We start from the raw sequence: 19,249 nt of genomic DNA, 5'->3' as shown, positions 1-19,249 counted from the left end.
GCTTGTCTTTGCGCTGAAAGTCTCATGAGCGGGGCTGCCACTTGTCGACGTGTGAGGTGGTGTGCAAGGCTGTAAGGGAACGGATGTGCATGCTTGTGTATGCATGAGGGAGTTTGTAATGGGAGGCATGCTGTATGAGAGGGAGAGCCACTGCATGTTTACACCAGCGCTATCCCATACTTTTTTATGGGGCTGTTTTGGAGTAAACTGGGTGTGGGTTGCATCCCTCAGCTGGTTATTGCATTGAGAAAATGGAAGCGGAGAGGCAGAAACGTTCTGTGCAACTCTCTTTCCATGCTGGAGAATCCTGATGTTAGCTGAAGCACAAAGAAGGTATTTTTACCGGCCACCCCAGTCTCTGCTGAGTGATAGCAAGAAATCCCTGGGACCTTGGCACTTAACCAGGGTTTGTGTTCCTTTGGAAAGAGATGCAGCGGAGACGAGTATCTTTAAGAAATATGGTTTATTTTACACACATTTACACCTGAAGCCTTCCATGGAGTGGGTGCAGAACCAGTGTGGTGTAGTGGTTAAGAACGGTAGACTCGTAATCTGGTGAACCGGGTTCGAGTCTCCACTCCTCCACATGCAGCTGCTGGGTGACCTTGGGTTAGTCACACTTCTCTGAAGTCTCTCAGCCCCACTCACCTCACAGAGTGTTTGTTGTGGGGGAGGAAGGGAAAGCCGCTTTGAGACTCCTTCAGGTAGTGATAAAGCGGGATATCAAATCCAAACACCAAGAGTGTCCCTCATTGCTCCTCTCCCTTTGCCCCTCTGTCTGGCAAAAAACCAAGCTCTGATTAAACCCCAGCACCCTAGAATCTAGAGGGGGAAGTCTGGCACCCAGGGATCTGGGGGATCCCTGCTTTCCCACTAACCCATGACACTATGTATGGGCGACGGAACAGTACCTGATTTCTGAAGCAAAATCTAAACTGCCAGGAAGTTGTATCTTCTGGCCTGGCTTGTTCCTGACTGTATTTTTGCAGGTATTCCTGGAAGTTGTGTTTGCGATTCTGGGTGTAGATATGGGTGGTGGAATATAAACCATGTTGGTGCATGTATTTATGAATGCAAAATGCAAATGTGACTGAGCAAATTAAGGTGAGATTGTGCGCCTGAGAGCTCGCCCATGTATTTTGTGACACTAGACGTGCGTCTGTGTGTGTATTATGAGTTTGTCTTAATTTATAGAGCGTAGTTTTGTTTGTTTATTAAATTTGTATGCTGCCCTTCATCCAGAGAGCTCAGGGCAGTCCACAGCCTAAAAATACAAAATAAAAGCAAATAATACAGGATAAGAACAAGAACAAAACAAATCCCCACTGTTTAACAGTGCTGGGACTGTTTGCACTGCAGTATGATCTGCACAGTGCTGTGAAGAAGTTTAGCTTTTCCCCCCGCAGTACTGTAGTCACCACATATGTATGAGTATATATATTTGTGGGAAGTTTCTTTCGCCCTCTTCAGTGAGACAGCAGTGTCTGAATGCTGCGATTAGGTGAGTGCCCTTGAATATTTAATAGGGCATCTGGATTTCTGCCTCTCCCCTGCCATCCTGCAAGTAAATTAAGCTCAATGCACCAGGTTACCCGTAAGACGAGGTGGCCGATGAGTCTTGGGCTGTAACCAGAGATGGTGTGATTAACCGCATGTGTCAGGTAATTGAGTTTCGCCCCTTGCCAATGCGTGCTTTCATCCAGGAGCCCAGACGCCCTGAGAATGACAGAGCCTGGTCCCAGAACCTTTTTCCTAGCACTGGGATTTGCCTTGACGCTGTAGAACTGGCGGGAAGCATATTCTGGCCTCTGCAATTGGCCAGGACATTAAGGGCTGCTGGGGTTGGGCATGTCAGTGTCTGTTTTGATTTGTATTCTTGCAATCTGGTGTAAGCAGCCCAGAATATCATTTGAGTGTAAGGAGGGACTAGGTATAAAGATGCACCTCTTTACCCCGGCCTTTGATAGTTAAGATCTGTGTGGTTTTTGTGAGACCACCTCTGTGATTGACGTACATCCTTTGGCTTGTTTTAAACTGTTTTATTGGGTTTTAATGTTACGTAAGTATATGGTTGTAACCTGCCCTGGGCCTTTATGGTGAAGGGCAGGTAAGAAATCTCTTCAATAAAATAAATAAACTAGAAATAATAATTATTTTGTAATAATAGAAGGATTTTGTTACTGCCCAAACCAGACATACCATAGAGGAAATATCAATTACCAGTAGCTGCATTAATTCAAATCCTTTTTCTCCCGAGAAATCTCCTGGCCTAGGCCTTCCAGGGGAAGTCTGCATATTCAAAGGGCTAGGCTGGCAGAAGCCAAGAGGAGCCAGCTGCTGGTGCATTGGAATGAATGGCGTGTCAGGGCTCTTGATACCCAAGGAAGGGATAATGGAAACTCATTCATGTTGGTTTGGGGAGCAGTGGGGCTCATCCCAGAGCCCTGTCCAGGCCATTGAGCTTCCTTATGATGGGCATGTGCACAGAAAACTTGCCAGGTAGGGATGAGATGTTAGCAGCCACCCTGAGCAAAAAAGGTGAATGGGTACAATGGTCACAGTGAGAAACGCCCAAGGAAAATGGCCTAGGATTTGGTGTGCCATCTCTACCAGAAAGTCTAGGTAGGTTTATTCATTCCATGTGATTTGGTAAGAAAGGAGTTGGGGAAAACAGGAGGGTGGGAGTGTGATCCCATATATCATAGAAATATAGAATTGGAAGGGGCTCTTGAGGATCATCTAGTAGTCCAACCCTCTGCAATGCAGGAATATGCAGCTGTCCCATACAGGAATCGAGCCTGCAACCATGGCGTTATCAGCACCATGCTCTAACCAACTGAGCTATATCTGTAATGCTCTTCATGCATCTCCCCTTTCCCCTTCTCTCATCAGCCACCTGCTGTCTTCACATTACGTGGAACGCCATTTCGGGGAAGATGGAAACGCCAGCCACACCACGGTAAGGGGACACAAGCTAAAGAGGCTTTGTTTGTGTTTACGTAGATACAGTTTTTCAACCTAAGTCGCTTGTTTGAGTGACAAGCAACTAATAAGTTTAATAAATGAATGAATATTTGCTCCTCCTTCCCTGAGCGTAAATAAAGTGCTTTTCCACCATCACTGATCACAAAGCACCCCAAGATCTAAGACCAGGCAGCTAGGCTTCTGCATTAGAGGATGGGGCTTCTGGGAAAGTCTGAGCCCCAGTGTTTTTTATTTTAAATTAACCTGGCCAGTCTCTTGCACAGGAATCACAACTCTGCACAGTTTGCAGTTGTCCTAGGGTGGGTCCCTCTCTCTGTCTCTTCCGCCGCCCCGCTTCCTCCCTCAGACATGAAAGAGCTGCCGGGAGGGAGATTGTGGAGGGGAGGAGAAAGGCCTCTCAGTGTTTGCAGCTGCTAACGCAGTGAGGTGGATTGCAGACGCTGAATGAATGGGAGCTCCAGAAATAGCCCTGCTCGCACAAGCCAGGGATTGGTGCAAAAGAGAGCTTCACAAGTGGAGCATCAATAATGCTAAGTGTTTGCTAAGTGGTTGGTCATGCACACTCACAAGCAGTGGGCAGCCAGATTCTTTGAGCCCCCCTCCCACTTTTACTCCCCTCTCCCTCTTTGCATTGAGCTCCGGCTTTCCCCACCCCCTGCTGAGCTAACCTGAACCACCCTGCCTTCTATAAATAGACCTGGGGGGGAGTAGGAGGGGGCTCACTTGCTTGCCTATCAGACTGTAGCAGCAGCCTTGAGCACCAGCCTGTGCAGGGGCACACGTGAACTGGTGCATGGCAAGACTCAGGGAAGGGAGGAGAGCGATCGAGGGAGCGAGACGGCAGGCCTCTTCCCCAACGCAGTCCGTGGTGGTGTGTCTGTGAGCTAGTTCATAACCATGGATCCCCTATTGCGTGTATGCATAATGTGCAAAGGTGCCCATTGTCCTGCAACTGGCAGCAGGGCTGGACCAAGGCATTTTGGCATCTGCCAGGGAAGAAGGGGTGAGTGAAGATCTACATCAGGAACGGGGGCAGGGGGGGGCAGAATAAAGATCAGGAATGAGGAGGGAGGGAAGATATACCGTATTTTTCGCTCTATAAGACGCACCAGACCACAAGACGCACCTAGTTTTTGGAGGAGGAAAACAAGAAAAAAAAATATTCTGGATCTCAGAAGCCAGAACAGCAAGAGGGATCGCTGTGCAGTGAAAGCAGCAATCCCTCTTGCTGTTCTGGCTTCTGGGATAGCTGCGCAGCCTGCATTCACTCCATAAGACGCACACACATTTCCCCTTACTTTTTAGGAGGGAAAAAGTGAGTCATATAGAGCAAAAAATACGGTACATTGGGAACAAGGTGGGGAATCGTATCAACCTTATCTGTTGGCTGAAGTGGGAATCAAAGTCTGTAGCAGTGGGGAAAGGTACCTGCTCTGAATCACAGCATTTCCTCCGTAGAGATGGGAGAAGACCAGCAGTGCCTCCTGTTTGCAGAGAGCCACCAAGGAGTGCACTGTAGCTGTTGCTGCCACTGCAGCAGCAGGAGCAGGCAGCAATGCAGTCCTTGGCGGTTAGCTCTTTCGCCCCTGTGGATCCTGCCCCCCGAAGCAGTCACCTCACCTTGCCTCATGGGTGGGCTGGCCGTGACTGCTGGCAGTGTCCCACATTCCATTGTTCTTAATTGCTGCCTGGATCAATTTGATAACATTGCTAACTACCTTGCCTTTATTTTTGACTTCTCTTTCTCCTTTGAACCTCAGGTTCCTTTTATCGCCAAGTCACACTGATTCTCCTTGCAGAGCATGACGTAAACCTACCCTTGCCCTCATTCCCATCCATTCTAGCCCTGGTTTGCATGCTGCTCTGGTCTCTTCTCACATGGACGTCCGCAACTGTCTCTCTTTGGGCATATCTACACTTCACTTTCCTCCACACTTTCCAGGCACTGTCCATGATTTAAAGCTCAGTGTCCAAGTGCTATTTTGTTTTGGAGCTTTCCCCATGAAAACCTGCTCTTCACTGCTGAATCTTCAGCGTTAAAGAGCCGTTTTTTTGCTGGAAAAGCTCCAGGGTGGGGGAAAAGAGCACAGAGCTTTGAAGTGCGGAACTGTGCCACAAAAGGAAAGTGCAAAGGCAAGTGTGGATAAGCGTAGATCTTTTTCATTGCACTCTAGTCTCAACTATCCAAAACTCAGATGCCCAAATGGTTCACTTTCTCCTGTTGTTCAGTCTACAACACCACCAGCTTCCCATTTCCTTCTGGCTGGGACAATAATATTAATGATGACGATGATAATGATAATATTTATGCCCTGCCTATCTAGCTGGGACAGCCCAGCCAGATGGGCAGGGCATAAATATCAGCAGCAGCAGCAGCATCATCAATATTCAACACTAGCTTCTTGTCTTGCCCTTTAAAGTGCCCATTGCCCTTCCTTGATCCTATCTTTTGGCCCAACATGTCCCTGGCCACTGCCTCTGCATCCTGAAGAACATTTGCTCTCTTAAACTTAGGCAGTGTACACACCACCATCTTGAAACACAGCTGGGTGGTTCTTTTTCTCAATTTGGATGGAAGCTGGTTTGCGGGGGGAGATGCATCAAAACTCATTACTGTATTTCATAAGAAACCACAGGATAGCTCTGGATGTGTGTACATCACTTCCCAAACCAACAGTGGGAGCGCCCTGAGTATAAATGGGATAGTGGACCCAGCCAAGTATTTCTTTATGCCTGAAGCTCTGTTCCCAGACTACTTACGTGGTACCGTCTGTCTCAACTAGGACCAAGGCCTTTTCAGTACTGGCCCCGACTTGGTGGGACGCTCTGTCACAAGAGACTTGGGCCCTGCAGGACTTGACATCTTTCCACAGGGCCTGCAAGACAGAGCTGTTCCGCCTGGCCTTTGGTTTGGACTCAGTCTGACCATTATGTTTCCCTCCCCTTCTGGTTTTGATCTATGGGCTACTATTAAAACGAGGCTGCATTTTAAATTGTATTTTTAACCTGTATTTTAAATTGGTCCTCCCCCCCCCCCATTATGTTTTTATTGTAATTTTACTGGTGTTAGCCGCCCTGAGCCCGGCTCTGGCTGGGGAGGCCGGGGTATAAATAAAAAAATATTATTATATTATTATTATTTCTCTTGCACCCCTTCAAATCCAGCCTCCAAACCACTGATAACTCCCTTATCTATTAGTCCCCTATCTGTGTGCAAACTGCATTTGTACATAGCCACCCCCAGTTGCTCTTGCCTCCCCCCATTTGCTGTTTCCTTGTCATTTCATGGAATCATAGAATTGTTGTTGTTGTGTGTGTTTGTAATGTTTTTCTTTTTTCTTTTTCTTATGTGATAAACGTGAAAATCAATAAAAAAAATTGAGGGGAAAACCATTTATTGTACTAGCCAAAGGCCATGACAAAACCATACAAACACTATCAAAGAGAGAAATAGCTATAATAAATCTATATATCCATATATAAAAACAGAACTTCTGCCTAAACCATCAGAATCATAAAACGCAGGCACACACGTAAATTGGGGGTCTCCACACGTCATACAGTATTTTTCTTTTTAGACCTCTGAGTCTCCCTTGCAATTTTATCCAGATTCTTCTTCTTAATCTTTCTTACCGCCAGCACAAAGAGGGCCACATTATGAGTCACTGGGGCATTAGCATCACTGAGCACCTTGCCTTGTTGCATTTCATTGCTTTAAGCAATTTTCTCACTGCCTGGCTCATTTCTTCTGCTATTGGAGCAAACTACAGGAAAAAACTGCTTAGAACAGGCAAGGCAAAATGAGGGAGGGGGTTGCTCCCTAGATCCACATGCTCCTTGTTTGTAAAACATAGGATTCCCCCACTCACCCTTTGTATGTGAATGGGACAGGGACTGCTGCCTCATCACATCTAGTTATTGCATGCTCCTCAGGACAGGGACCTTCTTGCCTATGCTACTCCTTGAACTTTTATTTCTTTATTTCAAACATGTTTACATAGCTGTCAACCGTCCCTTATTTGGTGGGAAAGTCCCTTATCCCAGCGCCGTGTCCTGCTGCTGTCCCTTATTGATGATGTCCCTTAAATTTCCCGGGTTTCAAAGGAAGCAGCTCCTCTCCCTCCCTCCCTGCCGGCCAGGGAGGAGGGAGGCTCCAATTGTGTTGCTTGGCTGCGTTGCTCACCCAATAAGAAGTCTAAGAACAACTGGAGGGTTGCATGCCTTGTGCCGATCAAATCGGCCGCGTTGCCTGGGGGCTTGCCTTTGCTCAGCGCTTCCCAGAGGAAAGGTGACGGTGGTTTTCCTTGCTGCATCCCCTTTGCCGGGTTGCTGCGCTGTGGGAACCACCGCTTGAGGCTTCGCTTGGCTGCTGGCTGGGCTTTCTGCCTTTGGCTCAGAGGGGCTCAGAAGTTGAACATACCTGTGCTTGGAAAATCCCTTATTCTGGCTGCTGATCCCTTATTTTCGAGGCTGCTGGTCCCTTATTCTCAAATCTGTAAGTTGACAGCTATGTGTTTACCCTGCTCTTAGCCAAAAAGGCTCTCAGAGCAGCTTACAGAGCCGTAAAGAACAAGACAGTCCCTACCCTCTTTGTGTCATCAAAACGACATGACACAAAAGGAAAATATAAGGAGGGAAGAGGAAGAAAGCAAACCCGGGCACCAATTCTTAAAATTCAGTAGTTCTCATAAATACTGACCAGCTGGAATGCAAATGGGGCCAATGGAAGCCTGATGGAGCTGATCTTTCAGCCAAGTCTGATGGGATGACTAGATAACTGGTGAGGGAAAGTTTCATGTATGTTGATGGTGCCATAAAAAGTAAAAATAAGCTTGCAGTTCTTTATAGCAAAAGCTGCATCGTTCCAAATTGTCAGGGGAGGTGTTAGGAAATTGGTATGAGGGGAAGCCCATTTAAACCGGGTACAACAGCTTAACTGCAAAATTCCTAAGCATACTGACTCAGAAATAAGTCTCACTGTGCTCATGGGTAAAAGCACGTATGGAACTGCAGTCTAAAAAGACAAAGCAAGCATTAAACCTGGATATGTGTTCTCATATATAGCATTCCAAGAAGAAGAAAAAGAACTAGTAAGCACTATTTCACAAAAACCACTCTTCTCTGTTTTCCTTCTCAGGCACCTACATAATTAGCTGGTTTTATTGTTCCATCTCATATCCTGTTTTAAATACCTGAGAAGAGTTTGGTGGAATTTTGTTCCTCTGGGCTCGCTGTTTTTAACAATTAGGTTAGAGACAAAACCTCACCGCAGTTCAAAAAACTCACAGAGCTCAGCCCTGAAACCTGCCTTGGAAGCCACAGAGAAGCCCTGGAATGTGTGAATAAAAAACTGCAATGCTTCTGAGTGTGTGCAGAGTGCCTTTTACACGCTACCAAGTTACTGCAAGGCACACCTGTGCATTTTGGGTCAGGGAACAAGAATGCATCTCCTAAGCAGGTTTGAGCCATACCACCTGCCCTTTGGAAACTAGAATTGTTGTCTATATTCTCTATTGATAAGGGAGGGCCTCTTTGAAAGGGGGTATGGCGGACTTCATCCATGTGCACAAGAGGAACTGCCAAGCCAAACCATTCTGCTGCCACAGCAAATATATTCCTCTTGCCTCTGGATTGACAAGCATGGGCCATATGGTACCCCTTGAGGACTGGGCTTGACCCAGAAGCACCCGGTTACTGATTCTGGCGCTTAAGGAGCTCAATGTTAAGAGGCAAATTAATCTGATTTACATAAGCTTGAGAAAGAGGTCCTTTCCTTTTACGGTCTGTTTCAGGGAGCCGGAGAGCACTGTTACTATCAAGGCGGTCTCCGTGGGGAAGCAAACTCTTTTGCGGCTCTGTCCACCTGCCACGGCCTCCAGTAAGTAGCAAGCACTGAAGGAAGGAAGCGAACCAGTGAAGGGGGAATCCATTTCTGTCAAACACAGCCGGTCCTGTCATTGGGTAGAATGAAGCAGCCTTCTCCAGGAGCTGTGTTCGGATGCCATGAAGGGAAAGGGATGCAAAATGTTCCATTTAAGATTGTAATTTTTACTCTTGGAAAGTGATGCTAGTGGGGTTCTCTGCTACACGTGCCAAAATAACTTGGCCAGCCTCGATCTGAAAGAGGGCAAGTTTGCTGTTCCACACACAGCTACATGTCTTGAATTGGCCCTGCCAGTAAGCCAAAGCACCTCTGGCACTGTGGTCTAAACCACTGAGCCTCTTGGGCTTGCTGATCAGAAGGTCGGCGGTTCGATTCCCCGCCACGGGGTGAGCTCCCATTGCTCTGTCCAACCTAGCAGTTCGAAAGCACTCTAGTGCAAGTAGATAAATAGGTACTGCTGTGGCAGGAAGGTAAACGGCATTTCCGTGTGCTCTGGTTTCCATCACGGTGTGTTGTTGCGCCTGAAGCAGTTTAGTCATGCTGGCCAAATGACCTGGAAAACTGTCTGTGGACAAACGCCGGCTCCCTCTGCCTGAAAGCGAGATGAGCGCCGCAACCCCATAGTTACCTTTAACTGGACTTAACCGTCCAGGGGTCCTTTACCTTTTACCTTTTTACTGTCAAGTTAGAGCTCGCCTTAGGACCTGAGAATATTATTTCCTCGGCAGTCCCCAAGAGTGTGTAATGTATGTGCCTCCGGACATAAAATCCGCCTGCCTCCAAACTGGTGTGACGGGCTTCACTAGGTGCTAGCAGCAAGTACTCTTCTGTGTAATGGCCACGACTGACTGACTAACCTCTCTGTGTTTCTTTGCGCCCCTCCTTCAGCGGTGTTTTCTCCGATGGAAAGGCCACGTACCTTCTGGAGCCTCACAATTCACCTGAGCACCAAGAGGTAGGTCTTGGACCAGGCTGTAATTCCATCACTGCCACAGAGATGCCTCACTTGGGTTTCATGCCCAGAGGTGAAAGGAAGGCCGAGTGAAACAGTGCATGGATTAGCTTGCATTTTATTTATCCTGACTGCCTACCCCTCCAACAACAACAACAACAAAAAAGCCCCTTTAAGCTCTAGGAACCTGTTCTAGGAAGAAGCTCGTAATAACAGAGTAAGACTCAGTGTGAGGTATATGGAACAGAATGTTAGCTTTACAGCGCTGAGATCTTGATTCAAATTTCCAATCATCTGTTGATCTCGCCGGCTGAACTTTGGTCAGTCATTCTCTTTCAACCTAGCCTACCTCTTGGGGTTGTTGTGAGGCTACAGTGGGACAACTCTACGTATGTTTCTGCCTCAAACAGCATTGAAGGAAGGGTGAAATACAAACATAATAGATGTGTTTTATTTTTTGCTTGGTTGGCGTGGCAAAGCAGGCAGAAGGACGCCAGTTTAAAAACCATGAGGGGTAAATTCTTCCTATGGTCAATGTTTCAAAGCACTTGCTTTGATTCCTCTGTTTTTCTTCATGTTCATGTAAATTGTTCAGTTTATCATTGACATGCATGTGAATTAGGCTGTATATTTCAAAGCATGGATTTCTCTCTCCCTCCGAGGCAAATTCATACGGTAGATTTCTTTGCTGAACAGATAATTGAAAAGCCCCCAGCATTTGGCAGAGGCATGCATGATAAAAAATATCCACTGTAAGCTTAAAAAAATCTGTACCCACCTAAAACCTGTCTCCAAAGAAATCAATACTTCTACAGCGTTACATCTTGATGGTATATCTTTAGGGGTGGGTGCCCAGACATCTTCTAAACATGATTTTTTTTCCTGCATTGGGCCTAGTCCCAAACATTTCTTTGCACAAGGAATCTAAAGGAGTTTCCCAGGGTGCCTCCTTTCACTCTTGTTGCCATGGCAACAAATGGATGGAGATTCCAATTGCGTCTTTTCATCCCCTCCTTGGAGAGTCCTCAGCCTCCACACACTCACCCCTCAGCCACTACAGCATGTGGTACATCAGTGGCACAATATGTCCTTCTACCTCAGTGTGCCCTTTTTGAGGGATTGTTTGGGTGGGCAGAGAAGCTGGGTGGAGCAGAGGTAGGGGCAGAGAAGCCGATAGAATACAGGCGGTTTGTTAGCAAAATCTTGGAATAAAAAAGCACAGTAATGGTAATATAATACAAACTTGAACTAGGACTCTCTGCCAGGGTCTGGAAATTGATTTTCAGCCCCAGGGCATTTGGGAGTGTGAATCAATAATAAAGGGCATCTGAGCACAAACAGGTTGTTCTTCACTACTGAATAACTACAAAATCCCTGTGAAGATTGACTCGGCAAGATTTGGGTCATCTGCACAGGGCTTCTGCAGTTATTCGGTCAGGAGGAACAGCTCAGGCTCAGAAGCCCTTTCTCCTCCCCAATTCTCAAACTACAAAGCTGTACAACCTGGTAAAATCAGTTCCAGACCCTGGCAATGAGCCCAGTTCAAAGAAATAAGGAAACAAAAATTTAACTAAAGGGTTCAAATTTTCACCACTGTAAGATTTTGGGAGGGTCAATGGAGACGGGCTTTCTTGACAGAAGGTGCAACCTAAGGAAAGCTTGAGCCCAGAAATACCTCATACAGTTTTCATGCCGAAGTTTGTTGGTCCAACAATATTCACGTATACAATCAGTTCAGGAATTGGGGTATTTCTGTACAACTTGAGGCCAGCTCTCTTGGCTAGTCAAAGAGTGAGAATTCTTGACACCATTTCTGTAACCCCCTGTTAAAAGGATAGATGCCTGGGCTGTAATGCTTTAAGAATATGGAAGAAGGGTATAAATAGGTAAAAAAATAACTAAAATGGTGTTGGATTGGAAATAAGTGGTATTAGCAACAAAGTTAATAAGAATATGCAAAAATGAATTGATAATGGATGAAAATACTGAGTTATAAAATGTTAAGTTATAGAGATAAGATAAATGAAAGAGGGTAAGGATTTGCTGATTTGATTATTTAAATGGGAATACAAGAAGGGGAGGTGTGAGGAAGTCAAAGAAACAAGCAAATGAGTTTTAAGTTATGAAAAATAATTGTTTTTAATTTTTCTTATTTTTTCTGTATGTTTACTTATTTTTCTATTTTTTTTATTATGTGTTTTTGTATATTTGTCTTTGTAAAATCTTAATAAATATTTCTTTAAAAAAAAAGGGTTGGTGCCTGGGTATTAGCAAATGTTATCTTTTGTTGTTGCCTACTGCAGGGTCCACTCCCTCATCTGATCTACAAGACACCTGTACCTCGCACTGCTCAGGGTTGCACGGAACCAGGTAGATTTGACTATCCTCCAAAAGGACTTTGTGTACTTTTGTTCTTTAGGAGCTGGAGAAAATTTCCAAGCTTTGCATGTGAATAATCTTCCAGCCTCCCACGTATTCCCAAGAGGAAGTACATTAGCATTACAGTTGTACCTTGGATCTCAAACACCTTGGCTTCCAAACATATCGGCTCCCAAACGATCGAAACTTGGAAGTGAGTGTTCCTGTTTTTGAACAATTTTCAGAAGCTGAATGTCCAGCGTGGCTTCTGCGGCTTCCGATTGGCTGCAGGACCCTCCTGCAGCCAATTGGAAGGCGCACTTTGGTTTTCAAACAGTTGTGGGAGCTGAACGGACTCCTGGAATGCATTCTGTTTGAGAACCAAGGTATGACTGTATAAAATATTTACAGTATGGGACATGCACTCAATGTTTCATATTTTGAAATCTGGCATGCTTTTTCTTTTAGGTATTCCTATGTTTATATTATTATTATTATTATAAGAAGAAAATATTTCTCAGATTTCAAATCTGTGGAAATCCTAATTTCTGGATTCAAATTTTGAATGTTTTAATGCACATCTATTTCTTTTATTCTATTGTTCCCAGTGCTTATTTTAGGTTGGGGTCCTATGTTCATTTTTTAAAAAAATATTTATTCAGGTAGTTATAATGGTCTTAATAAATTATAAAACTGATGTTGCTAATTGGCTGGATCTGCTTTCTATTGCTGCAAGAAGAAAGGCACCTCTGAGCATGTACAGAGTACCCTCTTACTTCTGAGCAGAGATGCTATTTCAGACTCTATCCATGTGCGAGGTGGAGGGAGGAGAAATTTGTCATTGTCCATTTTAAGAACATCCGTGATTATTATTTCCCATTAATAAGTAAAGCTGTGTAGTAGCAGCAGCACATGTAGAAATATTGGTTTCAATTGTAATATATTCTTGACATACAAGCCTCCTGATTTTGTAACTGGACCAGGTATGTGTGATTTTAACACATTGGTACAATAGTTTCCTTGCTTTTAAGCCACATTTTGGATGGACATTTTGCACCTATTTCCTAACAAGCAGGAATTCACTCCCGCAGTCTCTTCAGCCATAAAGTACTTCATCTTAATAAGTGCAGACAAAAAAGGTGAAGAGGAGTCATTTGCTCCACAGTGAGTAAGCAGTGCAGATAGTACAGAAGAGAAGTACTTTTACTGCTGGAATAAACAATGGTCCTTTCTATTACTATCCTTTTTCCTGGTTAGGAATGTACTTTCGGTAATTCTTAAGATATAATTGCAGGATCTATAACACACCCTGTAATTTTGGGGCATGTCTAGAATACAGATTTAAACTACTATTGCCTTTGGGAACTATAGTTCTCTTCAGGGGGCTGGGAGTCCATGCATTACTAGCAAATACGTATCAGCACCTCACCATACTCTGAAACTGCTGGGCTTGAGAGGCTGAAGATACACACGCCCTCACTGGTACTCTGGTACCATAGACACCTGCCAAACCTATCAGGTGCCAAACCTATCATGCCAGACTGCAAATGATGCTGCAGGAAATGTCCAGCACCATCAAAGACACTGGCCTTGGCACCCACCCCCGCCCACCTGGGTCTTGCAGCCTTGCATGGTAGCCCAGTCATGCTGTGTGGGAGGGGTCCAAGCCATATGATGGGATCATCTCTGCTTACTGGAAAATGGGGAGTCACGTCCCTCTGTGTCAATTATCAGCCACAGTCAGCCACCACTTTTGTCCTGGGATCTGCAGATTGAAGGCAATGGGCGAGGAATTGCCCTGTGCACATGCATCGCTGGGGTTTGTTGGCATGGCTGTGGTGTGTGTACAGGATCGTGTGGGTGGCAATTGCAGTTGCCATGTGCTTGGGATGCTGGTGTGAGCACGTGCTTTTGTTTACAGAGTCATGCTTGGCTGCGCTTGCTGTGCACATGTGTCGGCGGATTGCCTGGTGGGCAGAGGGTTAGGAATGGTTGTTGGCAGCAACACTATGGGCATCATAGGCTTGTGTTGTAGCCTCCACTGGGCTCAGGTGCTTTCTGCTGGCAGAGTTTGGATGCAGCTGGTTTTGCACCGTCATTTTGCCCACAAAAAGGCAGAATTCCCATCATTTGAATGGCTCTATAAGGGTAAAAACGGGACGCGGGTGGCGCTGTGGGTAAAAGCCTCAGCGCCTAGGGCTTGCCGATCAAAAGGTCGGCAGTTCGAATCCCCGCGGCGGGGTGCGCTCCCGTTGCTCGGTCCCAGCGCCTGCCAACCTAGCAGTTCGAAAGCACCCCCGGGTGCAAGTAGATAAATAGGGACCGCTTACTGGCGGGAAGGTAAACGGCGTTTCCGTGTGCTGCTCTGGCTCGCCAGATGCAGCTTTGTCACGCTGGCCACGTGACCCGGAAGTGTCTCCGGACAGCGCTGGCCCCCGGCCTCTTAAGTGAGATGGGCGCACAACCCTAGAGTCTGTCAAGACTGGCCCGTACGGGCAGGGGTACCTTTACCTTTACCTTTACCTTATAAGGGTAAAAGACCCCTGACAGTTAAGTCCAGTCGCAGATGACTCTGGGGTTGTGGCGCTCATCTCACTTTGCAGGCCGAGGGAGCCGGCGTTTGTCAGCAGACAGTTTTTCCGGGTCATGTGGCCAGCATGACTAAGCCGCTTCTGGCGCAACGAAACACCGAAACCAGAGCAGCGCACGGAAACACCGTTTACCTTCTCGCTGGAGCTGTACCTATTTATCTACTTGCATTTTTGGGCGTGCTTTCGAACTGCTAGGTTGGCAGGAGCTGGGACTGAGCAACGGGAGCTCACCCCGTCATGGGGATTTGAACCGTCGACCTTTTGGTCTGCAAACCCAAGAGGCTCAGTGGTTTAGACCACAGCGCCACCCACGTCCCTTCTGTAGGGTATTCCAGGGAATTCCCTATCCCCTCCAGAGATCATCAGGATGCAGTGTTGTCATTTTATAGGTGAAACGCCAAAAACAGAGTCTTGGTGCCATCTCTGGCTTCCAAGCACAACGAGTTCAGTTCTCTTTTTTGTCACTGAACAGAATGCAGTGTTCTGAAATAGGCCTGATCCTGTGAGTTAACTTATAAGTCTGTCAGTTGAAGGACTGGATGTACTAGATGCCCCAAAAGCTACCGAAACTTAATGCACTGCATGTGAAAAGTTCATTAATGGAGTTGTAAAAATTAGAATAAAAAATGAAGCTAAGTTTATTGGAAGCTTAAGTTACATGTAAAGAAATGGTTAGAATTGTGAAGCTCTACACCCCCTCCTCCCACCCCTACTATAGTGCCAGTCAGTCTGCCAAGGGCAGAAGGTCTGTCTCGCCAGCCCTCACCTCCCATAATTTCAATTCTTGGGGGGGGGGGGGAATATGGCCTGGCAGTGAGCAGCTGCAGCAATCCAGATGGTGGTTCAATAGCCTATAGATGCTCTTACCCTCCGAGTAGTAGGTCAGCCAATCTGGAGCGTGCTTGAGAGCGCAATCTGGAACCTAAAAACTGCTTCAGGCTCCGAACTTGCAGCGTGCTCTTGAACAGTTGGTAAAGAGACAGCTCCACTTAGAACAATTTCCAGAGGGAAAGCTGTGTTTAGTCGCTTGCAACAGACACACCAGGGAGTCTTCTTGCGCCTTAAAAAACAACCAATTCATTATGGCATAAGCTTGGGGAGGCAAGAGTCCACTTCAACAGATGCCTGAGGTGTCAGCTTCCAGAAGCTTCTTTCTCAGACTGCTCTTTCCTTGAGCAGCTTATGCCAGGATTCTTTAAAGGCAGGTATCAGAAGAATGGTTCTGTACTTGTAATAATCCCATACTGTATGTCCAAGTGTGCATGCACACGAAAGCTCATACCAAGAACTAACTTAGTTGGTCTTTAAGGTGCTACTGGAAGGAAATTTTTTTTGTTTTGTTTTGTGTACGTCCAAAGGTATTTGTACTCTTAGGATGCCCTGTCTATATAATTTTGCCTGCCCATCTGCCACTCCTTGTTCTTGCAAATCAAACGGCCAGAGTCGTCAATAAAGAGTGATTCAAGCTTAGGCCCTCCTGGCAGACCCCTCTCTGGAAAACTCAGCCACATTGCAAATATTCCAAAATCAGATTTCTAAAGGAAAGGTTTTTGCCGACTCTTAACCAGTCGCCTTTCCTTCTTCTTAGCTCAACTACAATGCTTCTTTTGTATTTACTCCCAGTATGCCACTGCAGCCCTTGTAAGGCTGGATTGCATGATAGCATGGCTTCTGGGTGGCAGCTGATCAGATGGTTTCTTTCTTCAAAGGCATGTCCCAGAATTCTTCCAGGGAAGCCATGCCAGTTAAAGTGGTATCAAAGGGTTGATTCACTTGCTACTTGTGCGTAAGGTGTGTGAAAAGTATGGAGTGGGGTCATAAGTTTAGCCTAACCCCTGACACTGTGTTGTCACCTTTCAAGAACTACCTGTTGCGTGGAGTCATCTGTAAACAGAGCCTAACATGTGCACTCCTGCCTGTGTTGTAGGGGCTCTGCACTGTTGGGACTGCTGCACATATGACTATCTCACTGCATGGAAGCACAACCATTGAGCACATCAGGCTTTCTTTATAAATAGCAGCATGGAGCACATGCTGGCTGAAAGATGTAATTTTGAAGACTGGGTTAAAAGCACACTTACATCTGATGCTAGAGGTGGAGAACTTCCGAGGCTTTGCATTTCGCCTTTGACAGAGCTGTCGCTACGGGTGGGGTGGGGTGGGGGGCTAGCCAGGATTTTTGCCTCGGGTGAAGCCTCCAGAGGGGCACCATTCAGGCTCCCAGCCTGTGTGTGTGTGTGTATACGCAAATGTGTGTGGGAGGGTACCAAACTGGGTCTTTGACCTAGGTGAAATAAAGCCTAGTTTCGCCCCTGCCTTTGAGCTACCCCCACAGGCCACAAACGCATTGCGCTTTTGCCTGGCTGGAATGTATCATTGAACTGTGATAATGCCATTTGCTTGCTCAGGAGGAGGACTGTGTCTGTGGATACCATTGACCATTTGTATGTGGCTCTTGGAAGATTACCCAGGGGCGAAGTGAGGCTTTATTTCACCCGGGTCAAAGACCCAGTTTGGCACCTTCCCCATGTGCATTTGGGTACACACACACACACACAGGCTGGGAGCCTCAATGGCACCCCACAAGGTTATGTGATATTTGGGCTGGAAAAGTTTTCTCACCCCTTCCCTGCACACAAATAACTCATGAATGAGTCCTAGGGCCCTGAGTCTAATATTATGCTTTTGATTTGGGGGGACGGGGGGACGGGACGGCGACTTCCAGGCAGGCTTGAGGCCTAGCAGCCTGCTTCTTAGGAATTAAGCAGCTGTTTCCTTTCTCTCTCTCCAGTCATGCCCCTTTCCTCCCCCTCAAAATCTGATGTGTACCCGCTCTTGCCCCCTACCCAGGGTGTTTATTTGCTGAACTGAACTACTACATTCCATCTGGGCTCCCTAAATTGCGACGCCGGCGGCAGGTAGGTTTACTTCTCGGGCCAGCCAACTCCGCGGAAGCGCAGGAGGTTCAGGGTCAAGCGAATCCATGCTCCAATGGGAGGTCTCATGCTTTGCACGCAGAAGGTCCTGGGTTCAGTTCCTGGCATTTCCAAGGAGGGCTGGGGGAAAGCCCTGTCTGAAATTCTGGAAATTTGCTGCCACTCAGGGTAGGCAGTGTCAGATTAGACCAACCAGTAATCTGACTCAGGGAGACAGCTTCCTGTGTTCTTTCCACACAATTTATGAAAAAAATTGAATCTCTGTGCTGGTCTATCCTCAGTCACACACAGTCCTCTCTACCACCACCACTACCAAAGATAGCCTTGTCTTGCAACACTATCATACTTTCCCCAGCGTTATTATGGATCTGGGAAAATGCTGTTTCTCCTACCTAGGAAACTGTGTTCCTTTAGGATGGCCATTAACCACTGTCAAAAAAGAGTGAGTGTCACTTTGGCATAGCTGCCATTGAAAAGTATTGTGGAAAGTATTGTGCAAAAGCTAAGATGCAGCTGGGACCTACTTTGAGTGATCTAGCAAAATATTATGATGGCATTCCAAAATATACTCTGGAGAGTGTTTCATTTGCACAATGCATTCAGATCTCCTATTATGAGTGAGAAGGGGTGAGCGGGCATGGGAGGAAGGGTTGGGTATACTCAGGGCTGCAAATAAAATCTATGCCTGTTGGTGGGGAGAGCGAGCCAGTTCTAAGAGGCCTAAGTAGGACCTATTTGACCTTGCATTCTTCTCTCCACCCTACTGCAGGGCCTGTAAGACAGAGTTGTTCTGCCTGGCCTTTGGCTTGGAATCAGCCTGATCCCCTCCCCCCTCTTTCTTCTGTGATGGAACCCCTATTTGGGGACGTCCCTTTCATTTTTCTAGCCCACATAGGACCAGTCAGGCCTTGGTGAAGATTTGACGTTTTGTCCCCCCCCCCCCCCCCCAGTTTCTGATCTGGGTTTCCACTGAAATGAGGCTGCATTTTAAGTTGTATTTTAATCAATTGTTTTTATACCTGATGTTAGCTGCCCTGAGCCCGGTCTTGGCCGGGGAGGGTGGGGTATAGATAAATTTTATTATTATTATTACCCAGGTTCACCGAAGTCACCGGACTGTCCACAGCGAGACCAAATTCATTGAACTCATTGTCGTTAATGACCACCAGCTGGTGAGTGTTACCAAGAGGTGGGTTCAGGCCTGGGAAAAGAAATTGAGATGGGTGTACTGTGTTGTGATTGCAGACCTCTTAGAATGGGTCATAGGAAAGGCAGCCCTAGAACACAGAAAGAAAAATAAGCCATCTCACCATAGGTACACCTGCCAACGCTGCTTCTTTGAGCAAGTGGGCAAACAGTGCTTAAGCAGATCTCCTTTCCAGTCCCACTCTGTAACCTGATTACCCATCTCTTTTTTAAAAGGCATGGTCAGTTTGTCCTTTGTTGAGGTCTTTCTCCTCTACAAAGGCACGGACAATTCATTCCTGCAGGATCAGTGTTGAGCACCATATAACCCAGTGACTTTGCAAGCTAATGAAAATGA

General features: G+C 46.4%; 1 protein-coding gene across 6 annotated transcripts in view; it reads left to right on the top strand.

The window, feature by feature from the left end:
- Positions 1 to 19,249, top strand: part of ADAM11 (ADAM metallopeptidase domain 11) — a gene marked incomplete at its 3' end in the record, with an annotated part of 77,354 nt that overhangs the window by 22,914 nt on the left and 35,191 nt on the right. For all 6 annotated transcript variants that reach the window (XM_083582776.1, XM_083582775.1, XM_083582774.1 and 3 more), the window contains 6 exons: positions 2,893 to 2,959; positions 8,778 to 8,863; positions 9,758 to 9,824; positions 12,125 to 12,191; positions 17,621 to 17,688; positions 18,804 to 18,878. In XM_083582776.1, coding sequence (XP_083438902.1) covers positions 2,893 to 2,959; positions 8,778 to 8,863; positions 9,758 to 9,824; positions 12,125 to 12,191; positions 17,621 to 17,688; positions 18,804 to 18,878 — 430 coding nt within the window. The remainder of the gene's footprint in view (positions 1 to 2,892; positions 2,960 to 8,777; positions 8,864 to 9,757; positions 9,825 to 12,124; positions 12,192 to 17,620; positions 17,689 to 18,803; positions 18,879 to 19,249) is intronic.

The sequence above is a fragment of the Podarcis filfolensis genome (assembly GCF_964270895.1).
Source record: "Podarcis filfolensis genome assembly, chromosome: 13".
NCBI lineage: Eukaryota > Metazoa > Chordata > Lepidosauria > Squamata > Lacertidae > Podarcis > Podarcis filfolensis.
The sequence above is the reverse complement of the archived record's forward strand: the minus strand, read 5'-3'. Positions and strand labels throughout refer to the sequence as shown.